Source organism: Ylistrum balloti, unplaced genomic scaffold, assembly GCF_031769215.1.
Source record: "Ylistrum balloti isolate Yb309-2 unplaced genomic scaffold, AGI_CSIRO_Ybal_v1 Utg369972, whole genome shotgun sequence".
NCBI lineage: Eukaryota > Metazoa > Mollusca > Bivalvia > Pectinida > Pectinidae > Ylistrum > Ylistrum balloti.
Window position 1 is genome coordinate 1,328,456 of NW_026782064.1, and position 19,205 is coordinate 1,347,660.

Consider the following 19,205-nt stretch of genomic DNA (forward strand, 5'->3'; position numbering starts at 1 on the left):
CATGTACCATATATAACTCTAACAAACATTTATCATAAATTAATAATTAGTTATAAATATGCTGATAAATTCAAAATGAATATTAAGTATATGCTCATAAACCTCATGTTTATACACACATGTGCTGATATATGTATGTTGTTATATAATGGTCAAGAGGTTACCATAAATGTGATCAAAATTAGCAGAGTTTGCCAGTTGTTATATCAGAACATGGAGACATAAATCAATAGTACCATGTCCAGTTTAATGGTAAAAACAGCTTGTGAACTTGCGAAAGAATGTATTTTGTTGTTTTTCACATTTCAGTGTGATGATTAATAATTATATACTTTCAAAGAAAACTAGGATACTTTTGAAATGAAACCAATGAGTTACCTTTTATAATGTAGTTGTACTATATGAAAATAAATACCGTAAAAGTGTTTTGAAGAATATGTATTTACCTATTCGGTTTGAATATTTGGGATATATCTCATTATATTCTGATATACATAATTTATAAGAGAGCCTGCTTACAGTTTGTGTGAAAAATATACAAGTTAATAACAGCGTGTATTCTGCTTTGATATAGAGAAGGTCTATGCAAATCATTAACATAAAATGTTCTCTACATTACTTTTACAGACACCAATAGAATTGAAACAAAAACACGTTCAGGGAGATCATATCTATTCATGTGAATGGTTTGTCATTATATATATATATATATTTCAGTATTGTTTCATTTTATCATTTTAAAAAAGCTTTATAGTGCTAGACAGAATTTGATAAAGATGTATTTACTCCACTGTTTTAGGCGAAGATGGCAGATGAGGTTGAGTTAAACACTAAGTCAAGGAAGGTGACGACTTCCACTCGTCATCTGACCAAAAATGACAAAAAAATTCTTGGTCAGAATACAGATAGAAAGAAGGAAGTAGTGGCCTCTCAAGAAAAGTATAGCACCAACAAAATGAGGACATACAATAGTGCCTGGACACCAGTGGTTCACAAGCCTTCTAATGAAACGGTGAAATACTACTAATGAAGTACAGAATAATAATATACTTATATACATTCTAATCTCTGTGTGCATAACATTTATAGATGCAAAAGTAAGATCAACTGAACTGTGTTCCAAACAATAAGGAAGGTGATTTAAACAATGTGTACCCAATAGATGTCAGGAGTAGGCACAACACGAAGCAGTTCCAGTCCAATCTGTATTGTTGTTCTGATGACGGATCACTTGGATCCGAAACGTGTTAACAACTCTCAGCACGAATAAATCGTGGATTGGACCGGAACTGCTTTATGTTGTGCCTATTCCTGACATCTATTCTACTTATTTATAGCGGGTACTCTGTATCCTTTTGGATCCACGGCTGTTCCCTGAAGGAATTTCCTGATTTCACTGTTTGCGGGACGTTGTGTCTCCACACCCCTGTTGTTAATGTGTACCTAATTCAGATGTCAGTATTCATGCATACAAGCACCTTATATAATTCTTTGTGTATATAGTTATGGAACTGTGTGAGGTAATAGATTGTTTTCATTTTTCTTCAGATATTTCATGAAAGACGGGATCTAGTTTCTCACTGGGTAAGGATAGAACTTTCATTGTTTCAAGATTTAAACTGCATATGTACCACTAAGGCTTATGAGTATTTTTTTCGAAATCTCTCAAACAACTTATGATCAATCGAACAGCATAGATCAAAGAAACATGGCTGAAAGATACAAGGGATAAAGTCTGACTAATTTTGAAAAGAAAAAAATACCTTGACAAATATTCAAGGTCACAGAGGATAAGGTTGTTAAGCATTCAAACAATGTTTTATTAATATATAAGGCCTATTAAGAATCATGATATTTGATAACTAGGATGGGGTCTGCAAGAAATGCAAAAAGAAGAGGACTTTGGCCCATATTGAAGGTCACTGGAGTCAAATTTGTATAGATACTGAACAAGTTATTTTGATCAGCCTAAATACTTCAGAAATGTAATTATATAAGCATTACAGGCCATTTTTGAAACAAGGGCTCACGTTTGAAGACCTTAGAAATAGTTCAATGATAATATTCATCAGCTGAGTATGATTTCTTAATGTTTGACCAGCATTCCAGACGGGGCAAAAAATATTACTTATGCCTTATGCTTTTTTGATATTGTACATATTCTGTTAAACATGTAAGTATTTATAATTGTGTTACATGTATGTTTCAGTTTGACCTTTGGTCTGACTCCCAGAGGAAGCGATTTTTTGATGTGGTGTTCCAGCAGTGTCGACGTAACCAGTACAAGTTTGTACAGCAGTGGTTCCAGGACAGAGTGCCCCTCCAGCACCTTGATTTTACCACTGTACTGCCACGCTTTCTCAGTGTTTATATCTTCTCTTTCTTGGAACCTCAGAGTCTGTGTAGAGCTGGCCAGGCCTGCTGGCACTGGAAGTTTCTTACAGCACAGGTAGGGCACTTATAGCATGCTCCTGTTCTTTGAAGTACTCCTTTAGAAATTTATAAGGAAGCAGAAGTAAAAAGTCAGATTCAGATTTATCTGTTTTCTTGGGAACTCTCTCATTATTTTTCACGTTGGCAAATATTATTTCCAAAATAACAGAAAATACATTAGGGAATGTTACATAATTAGTACCCTGTTTGGACGTTGACCTCATGATCTATAACTAATTGACAGCTATGTCATAGTGACATATCCCTTAGAATATAGATAATATTATCTAGCATTACACAGAGAATAATTGGGGCATGTTACCTCATGTTGAATTACTGATTTTGACACCAAGCATAACACTGTGAAAACACCTAATACCATGTCTTTGTGATTTTGGATTGAAATTATAATTCTTGTTTTGTTATCATTAGGATTTGAATTAGGTTTGGATGAGAAATAGAATTTCTGTATATGTTTACACTATTCTATAGAGTAAAAACCTATGTGCATGTTCTGTTATGGTATTCTTTCTTTTATATCAAACTTGATTTTTTCTAGGATGAAATCTGGATGCCTAAGTGCTTAAAGTATGGTTGGATGATTCCATATAAACCCCCAAAGAATGAGTATGGTGCATGGAAAAATCATTATGTCTTATGTGCACATACCCAGGGTTATATCCCAGCTGAAGATGTGGTAAATAGCACCATATTCATCATAAAAAGATTCATACAGTATACTCAAAATTTTCATTACTTAAAGAAAAAGAATTTTTTTGTACATGAGACAGGGAATTAACACAAGCTGTCCAGTGCTAGCTTTTATGTTGAGTCCGATCTGTCTCTGGTACCTTAACAAGACATTTGCTGCCAATGATGACATATCTTTCTAATTGAATGAAATAATTTGGACATGAAATCAGGTTAGAAAATTTTAAGCAGTAGTGCCAAATATGCAAGGTAATTCTAGCTGTAGAGCCAAGATAAAAGCAATGATAGGCGATGACATGAAGGCCTGAAGCATTTACTAAATAAAATACAAAGCAGAATAGACATTATACTGTTTACTGGTCAGTTACGTCAACCATAACAAAATGCTTTATGTAGGTAAATTCAGATATGTAGAAAAATAATCAAATATATCACATTGAACTTTTTATGAATTTTTTTTTTTATTAAAGAACTCATTTGGTGGGATGGGTGTCCATTTAACTCCATCTGTTTCCAAAAAGAAGACAAAGTCAGCATCAAGATCGGGCCGCCTCTCTCCCACTGCCAGCCGTAAGTTAGCCCTTCTACTGCCTTACATCATTGGGACACTCATTTATTTGTGCTTAATGTCCAATTTTCACTCTCACAATCTGTTGTGAATTTACATGTAGATCAGGATATATTTTTTACTTTTGTAATTTTTTCCAATATTTAAATATGCAATATCTGAATATTGAAGAACACTTCATATGAAATGAAATTCATGGAGTTCGCAATCTTTCATTTTTTCTAATATATTTTGATACTAGGGCGTAACATGGATGTCCGACCTCCATGGGTTGGTGTGTCTAAGAAACCAAAAGACTTGGATAAATCCTTCCATGCCTTCTTACATGGATTCAATCCCAATGATCCAAACATTCCCAAGTCTGCCCTTATTCTCCATAACAAATGGGGCATCCCAAAGAAACGGCATGAACAGGCACTGAGCCGATCCGAGGACTTCGAGCTTGGTCTTGATTCCTACAAACGAAAAGATGGCCACAGGACTCTCACAGTATGTTGACATTTCAAACATTTAGCAACATATTTTTAAAAGCTACATGAAAAAATCTTTTTAGTCATTTCATAGGAATCTTGAAAGACTGTAATATTCAGTGTATAATTATCATTTTATGTAGAAGTTTCATTTCATTTGAAAGAAAATTTTAGCAGATATGAAAATAATCAGAGTTAAATGCAGTAAGAAATGTTGCAATGGTCTTTATAGAATGTTTATCTGTTGTAAAAGGTGTTTTGATTTTTGTGTAGCCTAACTTCTTTAAAGTTTACATGATAAAAATACTGAATAGAGAACTTACACTTAATCTCTTTGTGACATTGGTTGGGGGGGGGGGAAGTGTCATTTAAAATTTTAGAAAGAATTAAATAGGTTGTCTGATAACAATGTTTGTTTCAGGATAATAAAATGACATTGTCACATGTGACATTACTAGAGGGTGAAGTAAGTTCCTCACCTTACACAGACCCAACAGCATGATCAGTCAAATGTCTTGAATGTCTGCTAATCTGTCATAATCCAAGTTATCTCCCTTATTTCCCAATGTCTTGCTTGGCTGGGATGATCATATATATAATAGAATCAACATTGCTATTGATTTTATATTGGCCAAACACATTTTCACATTTTGAACTAGATTTGATACCTTCCTTATAAAAGATTTATAATCTGAACAAAAAGACAACTATTTTGAATGCAGATCAGTAAAAGTGTTAGGAGCACACAATGATAGTGTTTCAAGTGTTGGAAAAACACATGGCAATGTTTTAAATACACTTTGATAAGGCAGGAAGTCCACATTGGCAGCATGAAAATACACATTGATAGTGTTGATAGTGTTGGAAATGCATACTGACAGCACAGGGAGTACACGTTGATAATTTGAGGAATATCATTGATGGTGTGGGTAATACACATTAATAGTGTGGGGAATACCCATTGATAGTGTGGGGAATACACATTGATAGTGTGGGGAATACACATTGATAGTGTGGGGAATACACATTGATAATGTTGAGAATACACATTGATAGTGTTGAGAATACACATTGATAGTGTGGGGAATACACATTAATAGTGTGGGTAATACACATTAATAGTGTGGGGAATACACATTAATAGTGTGGGTAATACACATTGATAGTGTGGGGAATACACATTGATAGTGTGGGGAATACACATTGATAGTATTGAGAATACACATTGATAGCATTGAGAATACATATTGATAGTGTTGAGAATACACATTGATAGTGTTGAGAATACACATTGATAGTGTTGGGAAACACATTGATAGTGTTGAGAATACACATTGATAGTGTTGAGAATACACATTGATAGTGTTGAGAATACACATTGATAGTGTGGGGAATACACATTGATAGTGTTGAGAATATACATTGATAGTGTGGGGAATACACATTGATAGTGTTGAGAATACACATTGATAGTGTGGGGAATACACATTAATAGTGTGGGTAATACACATTAATAGTGTGGGGAATACACATTAATAGTGTGGGGAATACACATTGATAGTGTGGGGAATACACATTGATAGTGTGGGGAATACACATTGATAGTGTTGAGAATACACATTGATAGCATTGAGAATACATATTGATAGTGTTGAGAATACACATTAATAGTGTTGAGAATACACATTGATAGTGTTGAGAATACACATTGATAGTGTTGAGAATACATATTGATAGCATTGGGAAACACATTGATAATGTTGAGAATGTACCTTGAGTACATTTAGGTACACTTTGGTGAAATAGGGGAAAGAACTTGGACTGCAAGGTGTTGTATGTAGTGAATTAAATGTATTATTGTAATAGTTCATTTAAATTTGCATGATTCTGATTTAAAGTAATATTTCAATTGCACAATGAAAATTTAACAAATCTAAATTGTTCTAACATTATGATAGTATGATAATGAAATTTTGAAGCAAATATGATGTTGATGATTTTGTTGAAAGGATTATGCAACTGTGATGTACAATAACAGAAACCTGATATAAATGTTAATACTTGTCATGCCAGTAAAAACAGTAAACAGGAGGCAGCTTTGTTTGCTACTTTTACTCACATATTTAAACACAATAATTTATTAAAACATTATTAACTGAATATTTCCATCAAAGAAATTAAACAATTTGTTTTCTCCAGACGAGTCTCAAGCATGTTAAAGGACACAACTGTTTCATTACTATCAGTTTATTAGTGTGTTCTTGTTCGTATATCAAAGTCAGTTAAATAAAATTTTTGTCAGTAGTTTGTTTATTTTGCATGGCTATTTTGAGTCTCTTTTACATATATACCATTATTTTGTATGTACATCCATACTAGTAAAATACTTTTAATGATCCTCGTATTGTTGAATCTACTCTTCACCGTAACCTAAACGCTCTACCAGTCTGTGATTTTGTTTTGATATTTTTTGAGATTGTGATTAAACCATTAGAAACTTATACAGCTCCCTGATCAGTTTATGCTAAGATCAGTTTACAGTAGAAATATCAGGTTTTACATTAATTGTTTGCTTGTCAAGGCTACCAATTTTCTTTAAGTTCAGAAATATTTGATAAAGTATATATGTGATGTAAACCTGGAATTTTTTTTAAAAAGAATAAGTTTTTATCACAGGGTATTGCTTTATGTATAAAATGATAATGATATAAATACCATTTGGTTTGTCAGTCTGGAGAAGACTATGACCTGAAGCGTCTGTCTCAGCGTAAGTCATTAAGGGACACAATGGAGTTAGTAAATATGGAAGAAAATCGGGTCAAACAGCTGGTGGACACAGAGTGGTATCCCCCTCATAGGACACGAGTGCAGAAGTAAGTACCAAATATCAGGTCCCTCCCCCTGCCAGTCAATAGAAAAAATATCCCCTTCACATCCTCGATTCTCCAAGGGTTACAATTACTTTCACTCTCTGCACCCTTGGAACATGTCTTTAAAATTGTAGGTTCCGTGTCCAACACCTTGTGAACAAGACAAAAAAGTTAGTCTGATCCTTTGATGTACATCAAACGAATCTCAAGGTAGCATAACGGTATATTGTAATGGCTTTAAAGTAGGGTGTCTCACCTTAGTATTTTTCATAAGAAGTGTAGCAGCCTATGATTGGTCAGTTTTTCCCCCTGGAACCAATCAAATTACTTCACTTGTCTTCGATTTTGCTATGACACATTTTAGGGTTACAGAGAGCGAAAGTGATTGTAACCTCTGGAGTATTGAGGATGCTCCCCTCATTCCTCTTCACAATACTGTTCTATAGAACTTCCCCTTCATTCTCCTCCCTTTACATGCCAGGCTTGGTGATAGTCTTCAAATGTTCCTTCAGTCCTCAAAATTAATGAAAAACTATGAAGTGGAGAACATCAGTTTTTGTGAAATCATTATGTAATCAATATTATGGAAAATTATGTCATTGTTGTATTTACTGAATCCCAGGACAGTTATCATAGATATTTTTACAGTAAACTTATATAAAAGTACTTGAATTATTTATTGTTTGTGTTAATTACAGGCCTGATATGACCAAAGGTGTGTACCCCTACAACATCAACCAAACTGAATCTGATCCTAAAGGTCAACTTTTCGTAGAAAAACCTCGAGTGATCTTCATCTCCTCCAGGGTACCGGCAGCTGATGTAAGTTGTTCCATAAAGAAGGGATCAGTGGTTAGGGAAGTTTTAGGAAGGGTTGATGGAGACGGAAACTAAACACACAGAGATATATGTATCAGGATATTGATTTTAAAATGTATTTCTCTTTTACCATGTGTATATCCTTGTGTGAACTGGCAACTTCTGAATAAAGGAATACTTTTGACATCTAGGTGGGTATATCACAGATTCATATTTACTCAGTGTGTTACATACAGTCTGGTTTGTACAGTGTTTGAAATGTCTGGTTACGTTTACCCATTGTCGTAGCAACCATGAATAGCTGATAATTTTTGGATAAAATTATAATGATTGGATACTTCTCCAATCTTAAATCTAAGTTTGTAGTTTGTTGTATACATATGATCTTATCCAGTGATGAAGTGCACAGAGCCAACAGGTAAATTATTTCTAACCTTTGTCTGCTGAAGCATGTACACTTGAAAAGCTATATATGTTTGAATGTGACTTATACTGTAAATGCTAAGTTCATGTCTTAAGTTTCTTTCTGGAGTGTGTTAGTTTTCTGTATAAAGTGTATTTTTTTTTATTTTTATTGTCAGTTATTAGCTGATGCTGTTCTATTTGGTGTCATACCAGTAGTGTATGAGTATGAAGGCACTACAACAGAAACGCTCCTCCTAAAACTTGAGAAGGCACTCCAAGGGAGACAAGCACAGTGAGTTTTTGATTATCATGCAACTTTGCTTTTTGCTGCAGTATCTTAATCTGTATTCATGAAACAGAAGGTATAAATAAATTTGTCTGGTCTTGTAATTAGTTTTCCAATTCATCATAAATTTTCAACCTTTTTCTTTCTTTGAATTTCACTCCAATTATATGTTCATGTGCTTTTTAATAGTACTTCTAGTCACAATATGTAGGATGAGTCTGAAGATAAGTTACTGAGCTGTTATTTCTAATGCTGATATGGGAAATTTTCTATTACAATTTGAACCCACATATGTCATATGGCCTCACTAGCACATTTGTGGTTCTGTTCCTCAGGAGTATTGGCTTATTTTGCCATAGCCAGGAACCAGGAGAGTTGCGATTGGTTCAGAACTGTACAGTAACTTTGAATACACTGGATGTGTCCTATGTCTCCCAGTTCTTTGAGACAGTGGCTGACCGCATTATACCACCAAACAAAGGTGGACAGATGGATGTATTTGTACCTCTGGCAGCATCAGGTATACTAGTTTTCTCACATTACATATAAGAACAACTCTTGCTAAAATTTGTATTGACCCTGTAAGTATCACAACATTTGAAATTGGAAATAAAGGTATAATATTTGTTTTGAGGAAGATTTAGTTTGTGAATGTAAGATTTTTCCACATAACTTGATGATCATAATTTGTAACTACTGCATAATCCAGGTGTGATGGGCATGGGTTTTCGATAACGTAAGTGTTGTTTCAACATTTTTTTAATTCAGCCATTTGTTGTATAATTTTAGCAGTTCTGTTAATATTGATCAAGTAAAAAGCTGGTTTTCAATCCATATTTATGCATACCAAGCCAGTTAGTTTTTTTGAACATGACCGTCGTGTGTTTCTGATCATCTATGATAAAGTCAAAGAGGTCCTCAATGACTACATCACTGGGGCTCTGGAAGGGAACAAGTTTATGGCAAATCTAATTACTGCTTTTTCAAACATTTTTAATTTATAATAAATACATCAAATATAATTTTCTCTTTAATATTTAAATAATTTAGTGTCTGTAAAGGATATTTCAATCATACATAATTTAAGACAGTTATAAAAAAAACATTGTTAATATGTTGATGTAAAATGACATTATTTATTTGATTTATATCACAACATACAAACAATATAAATAATCATAATAATAAAAATCCTGAACAAAAAATATATAACAATCCACTCATGTAGACCCTCTTTTTTCAGCTGACCTTTGAACCTTTGATTATCACATGATCATAATATTATGTCAGAGATTGTATTCACCAGCAGACGATGGTGCCAATGAGGAATCATTTGAATTTGGGTTTTTTTTCCCAAGAGTTTTGAATTGACCTGTGGGATGGGATTAGTAGAACAATGGTTTGTTCGAAATTCTGATTAAATTTTAAATTTTTTACAGTATTTAGTTCTTCAAGACCTTCAGCTGGCCTTTCGTGTTTACAAGGCTATGCAAAATATGCTGCATCTGCACTTGCATGCAAAGTATTTCTGGTACATGCAAATGATCGAAAAGACATAACGATCGAAAACAGATGACAACACCATGCACATACTGTCATTTTTCATTCTTTACAATATGGTTGCGTTGTTGTAACACATATGCCTCCAGATTTTACGTTATTGGGTGGTTGAGTGGTGCAGAGAGTACTGTATCATACTTGTCTTTCACCAAATCATCTGTGTCAACGGGAAATGGGTCACCAATGTGGGCTCTTACATTCTTTCCACACTATGGGTAGGTCTCCTGCATGCTGTCATGCAGGGCAACAAAACAAGAAGTTATGATCCACCCAGTGAAGGTTGGCAGGGGACATACAAATAGGTTCTGTCCATCAAGCGTTTCCAGAGCATATCTTCAAAACTGTTCAAGATGACTTAACAAAGCATTCTGCACACATCAGTTGATTGGTGTAGTAGTGCCTTCTTCTATAGAGGAGTTTTCAGTTTTGATATTTCTTTAATTACCATCGAAACAAATTCACTGATTGTAGCATTTCTGGAACATATCTCTAAAACCTTTTAGAAATAACTTCATTAACAAGACTTTATTCATCACTTCTATCCCACTCATCATATTGACTATTACCCCTTAATTTTCTTTTGAATGATCTCAGTAGATGGTGGAGGATCTTTAGTAAATATAAATCGATATTACTTGTAAATCGAATTTTTTTCCTAAGTCTTGCCTTGTACTTACTTTGTATGATCCCTACATCATCTGTTGTTTTACAGAGCCAGGTCTTGAGATGTTGATACAACTCAGTGTGATGACAGGCATGCAGTTGTCTTCCCCTACTGGCATCATTGGCTACTACAACCATGGTAAGTCAAACAGATAATGCTAATACCACTGACTTACATTGAACCAGAAATACAGAGTGTATGTTTTGTTGAGGGCAGCCCAGAGGACAGTTCTAGTATCACAACACTTGTTACGTCTCAGAGAGCCATGACAGTAAGGTTCAATACAGACCAAGAAAGCAATATTGTCTTACAGATTTTTAAAGTGTTTGTAACTGATGGTGGCAAAAACACCTTGACATACTAATGATATTCTTGAGCAAAGGAAGTGTTGATTTCTACAAAGTTTTGAGTCATGAGCATAAATTTTCCAGATGTTTAAGTACCTGCTGATTCTACCATGTCTATAAATGGTGTTGTAACAGTATTTTAGTCCCCTATTCCATACTTTTTTCTGGAGTAGCCTGTACCTGTGTTATCTTGTGTTTCCAGTTAATAGTGACTGGTTGTTGCCTTACAAAGAAGGGTCACCTCCGTCCATGTATTTCTGTACATCCAAACTGGATGTATGGACCAATACTGCTGACCAGGCAAAGGAAGCGCTGACCACCTGTAAGAAATTGCTGTCCCCGTACTTTGAGAAAACACACAAGGATATTGTGTCACAGCTGACAGGTAGGTGATATGTACTTATCAACAGTTATATCATATTAACTTTCATGTTACAAATTACTTTCACTTGTGAAAACATATTTGGTGATTGTATGAAATTAATATAATTAAAACATCAGAAAATAAACGAAATTAAACTGTGTAAGAGATGTTATTATTTGAAGAAAATTTATTAGATGACTACAAATCTATGAATATCATATTATCAGGTTTGTTTATATAAAAAAATGCATCAACATATTCTCTGATTCAAACTTCTATTATGAATGTTGTAAGCCAGAATTCTTTATAAAGTGTGTGCCAGATTGATTTTATGTTTGAAACTTTGATTTAAGATGTCAGATTCTGACAGACATTGGTTAATAGTATAAGATCTGTGAGTTTGATAACTCTCTTTACCTTACTACAATGTTTTTGGTCTTTTTCTTGTTTGCTTTTTTTTATAATAATGTTCATCAAAGTTAAAGTGAATTTGATTTAGTTAGTAGTCTGTTGAGATGTATGTATCGACAGTCCAATTTCTTATCTTTGTAGGCCAAGTTGTCTTTGATGTGATTGGTCAGACAGAAATCCAGGGGACCAACAAAATAGCTGATGTTCTGACAGAGGGTCTGCGCCATCTCGGCAGTGAGGACAATGTAAGTCAGTGGACAGATTTTATTTTTGTTGATATTTGTATTTACATGTACTGAACCATCAGGCCACAACAGGATGAAAATGGAAGGTAAAAGCTCTTTAAGTGGATTTGTTATTATTATACCTCTGTCAATAAATGGGAAAGGATTTCCATCAAACTGTCAATTTATTTAGAGTTGTTGCCCTCTGTTCATTATTTTGATAACAAAGTTTGGCCTGATGCAGGGAACTGGATTACTTGCGATGCTTTGCCTTGTTTCAAATTATTCATCTTTTCCAGGTGAACCCTCTTGAATTCCTTGGGAAATTTTTACTGCAACGAGCAGGTGTGGATGATCTGTCATTTACAAGTAGCCTGGAAAAGGTAGAGATAGTATCTTAAACACAATACTTCTGTCTATAAAATATAACACACAGTACTGCTGTCTATAAGATATCACATATATCACATAATATAGAATACCTACCTCAGTGTGATATCACACTTTACTGTCATGGCCTTCTTATTTGTAATTTCAATTTTTCATTAAGTTTTAATTGGCCCTACTGATCTTCTCTGTGGTAATGAGAGTATAGTTATAAAGTGATGGTAGAAATTGGATCATGTTTCTCATGATAGTAATTTTGTATGTTACAAAAAATGTATATTTCAAATTTTATCAGACAATCATGAATATTTTTCAATGAAATAATCTTCATTTTAAAAAAGCCCAGGTAAAATTAGACAACACTGACTAACATCATTATAAAGTATATTCTTTGATTTAATTCAGTCAAAGACAATGAAGAAACCTCCTGTTAATCGTTATGAGTCTATGGACTCATCAGCTGGTGATGATGAGGTGTCCCTGGAGGATAGTGAGGTTGAACAGATCAATGGTCACACCAAGGAAGAGGAGATGACAGCGTTTGGGGAAGAGGATGAGGTCGGGGAGGAAGAGGCACTAAAGGATGGTAAGAACAATAAGGCTCCTGTTATGTGTGTCTATGTCAGAATAGTTTGTCTGCTGTATGATATAAATAAATATTTATGTATAGTTTAGACATTAATCTTTATGCAGTTATAATCAGTCTTTGTTGTGTTCTGTCAGTGTTCCTTTGAAATCTGCTGGATTATACATAAAATTTCTATCAATCATTATTATGAAGCAATGTTGTCACATTGTATGTACAAGTCTTAAGGCCCTATTTGGCTTTAAAAAATGGGCCTGTATCTTGTATTAAAGAAGTAAACAATTATCCTGATCAACTCTTCAGTTTTTAGTATATTCCAGTTATTTATGCCAGATATCATCAATGAAGATCACAAGATTTAAATATGAAAATAAGCATATAAGGAAAAATATGTTAGTATCCATGTCATGGTTTTCTGTGACTTTACCAGAGGAGACCTCACCACGAGAAATGAGAGAGAAGGCGCAGAATGAACAGAGTGAAAAGGAACAACAGAGACAGAAGAAGAAGGATAGAAAAGAGCAGATGACAAAGACAGGGAAAGTGACAAAGCAGATGAAAGATTTCAAAGTAACATTTGGTACCATGACCCTGACAGGGAAACATGAACGTCTGGTTAGTAGATGGTCTGAGGTGAACGTTTCAGCTGTACATTCAAAGCATATATTCCGTTCATCATTAAATCATTATTACTATAACCCATCATTCTTGTGATTTACTTTTGCAAAGTTGATAGTCGAGATTAAGACAGGGATAAGTAAACAATGATTATAGTGCAGTAAAGTCTTCTTTATGAAAAAAAAATCAAAACAATTTTGTTAACATGCAGAAAATTATGAAATTCAGGAGCCACAAATGCAATTTGTTAACATTATTTTTCTCATTAATTCAGTAAACATTCAGTGTGTTTCTCATTAATTCAGTAAACATTTAGTGTGTTTCTCATTAATTCAGTAAACATTCAGTGTGTTTTACATTAATTCAGTAAACATTCAGTGTGTTTTACATTAATTCAGTAAACATTCAGTGTGTTTTACATTAATTCAGTAAACATTCAGTGTGTTTTACATTGATGCAGTAAACATTCAGTGTGTTTTACATTAATTCAGTAAACATTCAGTGTGTTTTACATTAATTCAGTAAACATTCAGTGTGTTTTACATTAATGCAGTAAACATTCAGTGTGTTTTACATTAATGCAGTAAACATTCAGTGTGTTTTACATTAATGCAGTAAACATTCAGTGTGTTTTACATTAATTCAGTAAACATTCAGTGTGTTTTACATTAATTCAGTAAACATTCAGTGTGTTTTACATTAATTCAGTAAACATTCAGTGTGTTTTACATTAATTCAGTAAACATTCAGTGTGTTTTACATTAATTCAGTAAACATTCAGTGTGTTTTACATTAATTCAGTAAACATTCAGTGTGTTTTACATTAATTCAGTAAACATTCAGTGTGTTTCTCATTAATGCAGTAAACATTCAGTGTGTTTCTCATTAATGCAGTAAACATTCAGTGTGTTTTACATTAATTCAGTAAACATTCAGTGTGTTTTATATTAATGCAGTAAACATTCAGTGTGTTTTACATTAATGCAGTAAACATTCAGTGTGTTTTATATTAATGCAGTAAACATTCAGTGTGTTTTACATTAATTCAGTAAACATTCAGTGTGTTTTACATTAATTCAGTAAACATTCAGTGTGTTTTACATTAATTCAGTAAACATTCAGTGTGTTTTACATTAATGCAGTAAACATTCAGTGTGTTTTACATTAATGCAGTAAACATTCAGTGTGTTTTACATTAATGCAGTAAACATTCAGTGTGTTTTACATTAATACAGTAAACATTCAGTGTGTTTTACATTAATTCAGTAAACATTCAGTGTGTTTTACATTAATACAGTAAACATTCAGTGTGTTTTACATTAATTCAGTAAACATTCAGTGTGTTTTACATTAATACAGTAAACATTCAGTGTGTTTTATAATAATGCAGTAAACATTCAGTGTGTTTTACATTGATGCAGTAAACATTTAGTGTGTTTTACAATTGTGTATCTGTTTGAGAATTGTTGTAAAATATCTTATCTCACTGATGTATACTCCTACAGACTACTAAGAAGTTCAGTGAACACCCTGAGAAGAGAACACCTGTTGCTATGGAGATTCTTTCTAGTGAGGTGGAGTACAACAGGATATTGAAAGGAATAAAAAACACCTACGTAAAACCTCTTAAGGCAGCTCTCAGTTCAGACAGGTAGCACTCACAACCTTCAGTAGTCAATTAAGATAACATAAAATTATCCAGAGTTTTTAAAATGAGCAATGTAAAAATACTGAAGATGATTTTTACAATTTGTAGGGCATGTTTGCTTTTTTCACATAATAATTTGAAAGAAAAAAATTCAATAATGAAGTGTGTTTATTGCACCGCAGAAATCACACCTTCAAGAGATCCTGTAGATTTGGAAGGGACTTCCATGATACATGGAGGCAGATTTAAATGATTATGTCATGTTTAATTTCAGGGCCATTGCCAGTTTCCAGAATGTGCAGATCATGTTCACAGACCTCATGTATATATTGGATGTTAGCAGGTAACGGTTCCATCATGCTTCAGTCATTGTCAAATGGTCCATAGAAAACATTTCTGTAGACTATCTAGAGCTTGTTAATATTCAGGGCACACAAAATTCATAATTCTTCTGACTGCAAGTGGAAAAAAATTAAACATGAGAATTATAAACCCTTGATTATAATATTGAAGAGTAAAAGTAAATCCAATACAGTAGACAGATTGCTGTAAATAATTTCTATAGGTAATGCTGTTCTGTAAGTTTCTGTCTGATTAGTAAAACAATTAATGTTTGGTAAACACTTCACATCAAATATAAACACTGCAATACTTTAAATCTACTGTATACATATTTTGCTATAAATTGGATGAAAAGATGTCATGTCCTGAATGCTGATCCATGTTTGATCTGTGCACTGATGACATTGTGTGTGAATGGTTCCCTCACTCAATGAATTAAATTAGTGATGGTCATTTTCATGCATTAATTTTTCTGAATAAATTATTTTTACGAATCAGTACATAAACTATCATTACAGTGAAATGGTAGAGGATTTGAAGAACCGCCTTGCTGACTGGGACCCAACCAATACATGCCTGGGGGACATTTTTGTTCGCTTCTGTACTCACTTAAAGGTCTACACCAACTTCGTCAATAACTATGACGTCATCCTGCAATGTATAGAACGAACCAAAGAACAAACACCGTCCTTTCGTGCATTTCTTCACCGACATGAACGCATCCCAGAGACCCGTATGATGACGTGAGTTTGACACTAAATCTCAAAACCAGTCCTAACCAATGCCAACTATTGTATTAATGTTAGTTGAATCTGTGATGTAATATTGTGGTTGGTATCAGCTTATTCAGATATACCTACCATGAATTTAATTATAATGAGATGTCCCAGTTTTAATACATTGATGGAAAACATATGCTATGAGATTCCAGGACTGGAAAACTGACACAGCTTGGAGATTGAGGTTAGCTTTTCCTCACAAAGCTTAGAATAAAGGTTTTTTTATAGTATAAAAAAGTTCATATTGTTTTTAAACTGTAATTTGCTTATCATTTTACTTGAAACAGTCTGCAAGAGCTGATGTTGCTGCCTCCACGTCGTATAGAACAGTATGCCTTCTTGTTGGGCTGGTTTGAGATGCACACACCTAAGCTGCATCAGGACAGAGCTGACCTAGCTGGTGCCATACAAACTATAGGAACTCTAAACAGACATATACAAGAGGTATGCTTCACCTTCAGGATATCGGTTTTATCTGATATAGGATGTAGGCTTTATCTGATATACAGGAGGGAGACTTTATTTTAAAAAGGATGTAGGTTTTATCTGATATACAAGAGGGAGACTTTATCTGATATAGGATGTAGGCTTTATCTGATATACAGGAGGGAGACTTTATTTTAAAAGGGATGTAGGTTTTATCTGATATACAGGAGGGAGACTTTATTTTATAAAGGATGTAGGCTTTATCTGATATACAAGAGGGAGACTTTATTTTATAAAGGATGTAGGCTTTATCTGATATACAAGAGGGAGACTTTATCTGATATAGGATGTAGGCTTTATCTGATATACAGGAGGGAGACTTTATTTTAAAAAGGATGTAGGTTTTATCTGATATACAGGAGGGAGACTTTATTTTATAAAGGATGTAGGCTTTATCTGATATACAAGAGGGAGACTTTATTTTATAAAGGATGTAGGCTTTATCTGATATACAGGAGGGAGACTTTATTTTATAAAGGATGTAGGCTTTATCTGATATACAAGAGGGAGACTTTATTTTATAAAGGATGTAGGCTTTATCTGATATACAAGAGGGAGACTTTATTTTATAAAGGATGTAGGCTTTATCTGATATACAGGAGGGAGACTTTATTTTATAAAGGATGTAGGCTTTATCTGATATACAGGAGGGAGACTTTATTTTATAAAGGATGTAGGCTTTATCTGATATACAAGAGGGAGACTTTATTTTATAAAGGATGTAGGCTTTATCTGATATACAGGAGGGAGACTTTATTTTATAAAGGATGTAGGCTTTATCTGATATACAAGAGGGAGACTTTATCTGATATAGGATGTAGGCTTTATCTGATATACAGGAGGGAGACTTTATTTTATAAAGGATGTAGGCTTTATCTGATATACAGGAAGGAGACTTTATTTTAAAAAGGATGTAGGTTTTATCTGATATACAGGAGGGAGACTTTATTTTATAAAGGATGTAGGCTTTATCTGATATACAGGAGGGAGACTTTATTTTATAAAGGATGTAGGCTTTATCTGATATACAGGAGGGAGACTTTATTTTATAAAGGATGTAGGCTTTATCTGATATACAAGAGGGAGACTTTATTTGATAAAAAGGATGTAGGCTTTATCTGAGGTTTTATCTGATATACAGGAGGGAGACTTTATTTTATAAAGGATGTAGGCTTTATCTGATATACAGGAGGGAGACTTTATTTTATAAAGGATGTAGGTTTTATCTGATATACAGGAGGGAGACTTTATTTTAAAAAGGATGTAGGCTTTATCTGATATACAGGAGGGAGACTTTATTTTATAAAGGATGTAGGCTTTATCTGATATACAGGTTTTAGAGGGAGACTTTATCTGATATACAAGAGGGAGATATAAAGGATGTAGGCTTTATCTGATATACAGGAGGGAGACTTTATTTTATAAAGGATGTAGGCTTTATCTGATATACAAGAGGGAGACTTTATTTGATAAAGGATGTAGGCTTTATCTGATATACAGGAGGGAGACTTTATTTTAAAAAGGATGTAGGCTTTATCTGATATACAAGAGGGAGACTTTATTTTAAAAAGGATGTAGGTTTTATCTGATATACAAGAGGGAGACTTTATTTTATAAAGGATGTAGGCTTTATCTGATATACAAGAGGGAGACTTTATTTTATAAAGGATGTAGGCTTTATCTGATATACAAGAGGGAGACTTTATTTTATAAAGGATGTAGGCTTTATCTGATATACAAGAGGGAGACTTTATTTTATAAAGGATGTAGGCTTTATCTGATATACAGGAGAGACTTTATTTTATAAAGGATGAGGCTTTATCTGATATACAAGAGGGAGACTTTATTTTATAAAGGATGTAGGCTTTATCTGATATACAGAGAGGGAGACTTTATTTTAAAAAGGATGTAGGCTTTATCTGATATACAAGAGGGAGACTTTATTTTATAAAGGATGTAGGCTTTATCTGATATACAAGAGGGAGACTTTATTTGATAAAGGATGTAGGCTTTATCTGATATACAAGAGGGAGACTTTATTTTATAAAGGATGTAGGCTTTATCTGATATACAAGAGGGAGACTTTATTTTATAAAGGATGTAGGCTTTATCTGATATACAGGAGGGAGACTTTATTTTATAAAGGATGTAGGCTTTATCTGATATACAAGAGGGAGACTTTATTTTATAAAGGATGTAGGAGACTTTATTTTATAAAGGATGTAGG

General features: G+C 33.6%; 1 protein-coding gene across 1 annotated transcript in view; it reads left to right on the forward strand.

Annotated features, from left to right (window-relative positions):
* Positions 1 to 805: 805 nt before the first annotated feature.
* The window catches only part of LOC132547677 (epithelial cell-transforming sequence 2 oncogene-like), a 53,372-nt gene continuing 34,972 nt past the window's right edge, over positions 806 to 19,205 (forward strand). Inside the window, exons 1-21 of the mRNA XM_060211467.1 lie at positions 806 to 1,012; positions 1,549 to 1,584; positions 2,210 to 2,449; positions 2,993 to 3,130; positions 3,615 to 3,714; positions 3,954 to 4,201; positions 4,604 to 4,648; positions 6,913 to 7,055; positions 7,751 to 7,874; positions 8,453 to 8,568; positions 8,898 to 9,082; positions 10,835 to 10,924; positions 11,336 to 11,518; positions 12,050 to 12,153; positions 12,432 to 12,515; positions 12,925 to 13,105; positions 13,536 to 13,720; positions 15,229 to 15,374; positions 15,646 to 15,714; positions 16,232 to 16,456; positions 16,780 to 16,936. Of these exons, the coding sequence (XP_060067450.1) occupies positions 806 to 1,012; positions 1,549 to 1,584; positions 2,210 to 2,449; positions 2,993 to 3,130; positions 3,615 to 3,714; positions 3,954 to 4,201; positions 4,604 to 4,648; positions 6,913 to 7,055; positions 7,751 to 7,874; positions 8,453 to 8,568; positions 8,898 to 9,082; positions 10,835 to 10,924; positions 11,336 to 11,518; positions 12,050 to 12,153; positions 12,432 to 12,515; positions 12,925 to 13,105; positions 13,536 to 13,720; positions 15,229 to 15,374; positions 15,646 to 15,714; positions 16,232 to 16,456; positions 16,780 to 16,936 (3,006 nt within the window). The remainder of the gene's footprint in view (positions 1,013 to 1,548; positions 1,585 to 2,209; positions 2,450 to 2,992; positions 3,131 to 3,614; positions 3,715 to 3,953; positions 4,202 to 4,603; positions 4,649 to 6,912; positions 7,056 to 7,750; positions 7,875 to 8,452; positions 8,569 to 8,897; positions 9,083 to 10,834; positions 10,925 to 11,335; positions 11,519 to 12,049; positions 12,154 to 12,431; positions 12,516 to 12,924; positions 13,106 to 13,535; positions 13,721 to 15,228; positions 15,375 to 15,645; positions 15,715 to 16,231; positions 16,457 to 16,779; positions 16,937 to 19,205) is intronic.